General features: G+C 47.5%; 1 protein-coding gene across 1 annotated transcript in view; it reads left to right on the forward strand.

Moving 5' to 3' along the window:
- zfc3h1 (zinc finger C3H1-type containing) overlaps positions 1–2,813 on the forward strand; it is a gene marked incomplete in the record, with an annotated part of 26,083 nt that overhangs the window by 8,565 nt on the left and 14,705 nt on the right. The window contains 5 exon segments of the mRNA XM_014026771.1: positions 331–459; positions 1,537–2,163; positions 2,240–2,346; positions 2,422–2,553; positions 2,626–2,747. Of these exon segments, the coding sequence (XP_013882225.1) occupies positions 331–459; positions 1,537–2,163; positions 2,240–2,346; positions 2,422–2,553; positions 2,626–2,747 (1,117 nt within the window).

Consider the following 2,813-nt stretch of genomic DNA (forward strand, 5'->3'; position numbering starts at 1 on the left):
GACCAAATATCTGCTGGTTAGTTAACTCACAGGAACATCACAAGCTGGAGGATGGATTGATAAATATGTTTATTTAAACTAGAAAATAACTAATACAAGAACTAATAAAAACTAAACTAAAACTAAGCATTAAAAATGCAAAAATAACTTATCAAACTATAAAAAACTATCAAATCCACTGTAAAAACGAATTAAAACTGAATTAATAGAAAAAGGTCACAACTAAATAAAACTAAACTATAATGGAAAATCTCAAACTGTTATAAACTTGCAACATACGTGTTGTCTCGCCACGGCTCGGGCAGGCGCTGAGTTTTCTGTCGTCTGCAGGTGCAGCGTGTCGAGCAGCGGGTGTCCCAGAAGAAGACTCTGGAGGTCCGGCTGGAGCAGGAACTGAACCAGGCTCAGCTGGCAGCCGGCAGGGGAAACAAACGGCTGAGGGATTCGAGTCAGACCGCGGTGAGACTTGACCTTTGACCTTTAACCTTCCACTCAGGTCTAGGCCTGAATGATTTTGAAAATAATCTAATTGCATTTTTTTTTCTAAAAATTGCAATTTAATATGAAATTATTGTTTTTATGTCTTCAAGTTTTTTTTTCAACAAACAAGCAATAAATCTGTTTTTATAATAAAGTAAGATTTGGTTTAAAGCACAGATTACAATAAAGCAAAGAAATCTGTGGTTTTACGTTTTTAGCATTTCTAATTTTTCTTGTTTCATGTAAAATGATATTAAACACGGTGAAAAGGAGGAGAAAAGTGATGTTGCCAAAAGCTTCTAAAAGTCTCTAAAAACACCAGGAAAAAATGCCATATTTGACGCTAGTCGCTTTTTTTGGGGGGGGGGAGAAACGCTGCTAGATCTAGCAACAATATCGCTAAGTTAGCAACACTGCTCCACTTGACTCACTCCAAGTCACGTGACCAGTCAAATCAGCCTGTGTGGTTAGAAAATCTTGTTTTAACATATCACGAGATTATTGCAAATGCACAGGGTTCCTACAGATCCTTAAAAAGTTTTAAAAGGTATCAATCCAAAAATAAGGCCTTAATTAGCCTTAAAATGTCTTAAATCCATATTTCACAGGTCTTAAAAATGTTAGGTTGTAAGAAGAATTATTGAATTTGTCTCAAATATTAAAAGAATTATTAACATTTATTTAGTTTTTAAAAATAATTTACCAAATTTACTGCAACTTGTTGTTTTTGTGCTAAAATAAACATTTTGGTAAAATTGTTGCTGTTATTTTACATTTGTGTTTATTGTGAAGTTGGTCTTAAATTTCATTTCAAGTGGCCTTAAGAAGTCTTTAAAAGCCTTAAGAAGTCTTAAAAAGACTTAAAAAGTCTGTCTTAAAGTCTTAAAAAGTCCTAAAAATCTTAAAAAGTCTAAAAAAGCCTTAAAGTCGTAAAAAGCCTTAAAAAGTCTTATAATTAAGCTGTAGGAACCCTGACATGCAGTTAGCCGTTCAGCCCTCCTCAGGCCTCACCTTCACACCTGTGACGTGTTTCTGTCCTGTGCTCCGCCCTCTCAGCCCGGGAAGCTGCAGAGTGTGGTCGCGGCGCCTCGTGGCTCGGAGCGCCACTTCTCCGAGCTGATCGCTGAGAAACGGCGGCTGCAGCAGCTGGAGTCCGAGTACGCCCTGAAGATCCAGAAACTGAAGGAGGCCCAGGCCCGGTGCAACAAGGGCGTCCCTGCAGAACCCCCTGCCGAGCCCGCAGTACCGACCCCCAACCCGCCGCCGGACCCTAAGACCCCGCAGCTGCCCTCGGCCACGCCCTTCCACCTGCCCCAGCCCTCCCTGCACGACCTGTCCCAGGACAAGCTGGTTCTGGACAGCGAGGACGTCCCTGAAGCAGACGATCCGGAACCAGAACCTTCGGCCGCTGCTGCAGCTCGAGGCGGCCGCCGTAACTCCCTCCGCCTGTCCAGCAGCTCCTTCACCAAACCCCACCTGGACACGCCCAGCTCCGCCCCCTCTAAAGACGACACCAAAGCAGCCAAGGCTGCGGGTGGCGAGGCGCTTCCTGTGGAGGTGTTTGCAGGGCTGGACGTGGAGGCTCTGAAGAGGAGGTACCAGCTGCAGGCCCGGCTGGGACAGCTGCTGCACACAGAGCTGCTCACACTGGGGGAGGACATGAAGACCCCGCCCACTACGCAGGTGATGACCTCTGACCTGGGCTCAGCCTGGTCCACAACAGCTGTTTGTCTCTCTAAGTTTGGTCTGATGAATCCAGGTGGTCCCGCTGGAGGTGGAGTCAACGAGCCAGCCGGTGGTCTCCGAGCTGAAACCGGTCCCCTTTGAGGTGTACCACAGTCCTCTGAGGGTCTTCAAGTCCTACAGGTAGGAGCACACCTGAGTGAGGTCGTCTGAACAGCCTGAACATTTGGTCCGAACCGTGTTCCGGTTCTGCTGCAGGTTCAGTCCGTACTACAGAACCAAGGAGAGGATGTCCCTCAGCTCCGTGACCTTCAGCAACGCCATCGAGCCCAACAAGTGCTTCTGCCGCTTCGACCTGACGGGAACCTGCAACGACGACGGCTGCAGGTGGTGAGTGTGGACCCCCTGGGTTCTGACCCGAGCCCGGCCCGTCCCGGTCTGTAACGACCCATCTGTCTGCAGGCAGCACATGAGGAACTGCACTCTGAGCGGGAACCAGCTCTTCCAGGACATCCTGTCCTACAACCTGCTTCTGATTGGCTGCTCCGAGGCCAGGTCGGACCAGGAGGTGGGCACCGCCACAGGTGGGTGTGTGTGTGTGTGTGTGTGTGTGTGTGTGTGTGTGTGTGTGTGTGTGTGTGTGTGTGTGT

The sequence above is a fragment of the Austrofundulus limnaeus genome, unplaced genomic scaffold (genome assembly GCF_001266775.1).
Source record: "Austrofundulus limnaeus strain Quisiro unplaced genomic scaffold, Austrofundulus_limnaeus-1.0 Scaffold588, whole genome shotgun sequence".
Taxonomy (NCBI): domain Eukaryota; kingdom Metazoa; phylum Chordata; class Actinopteri; order Cyprinodontiformes; family Rivulidae; genus Austrofundulus; species Austrofundulus limnaeus.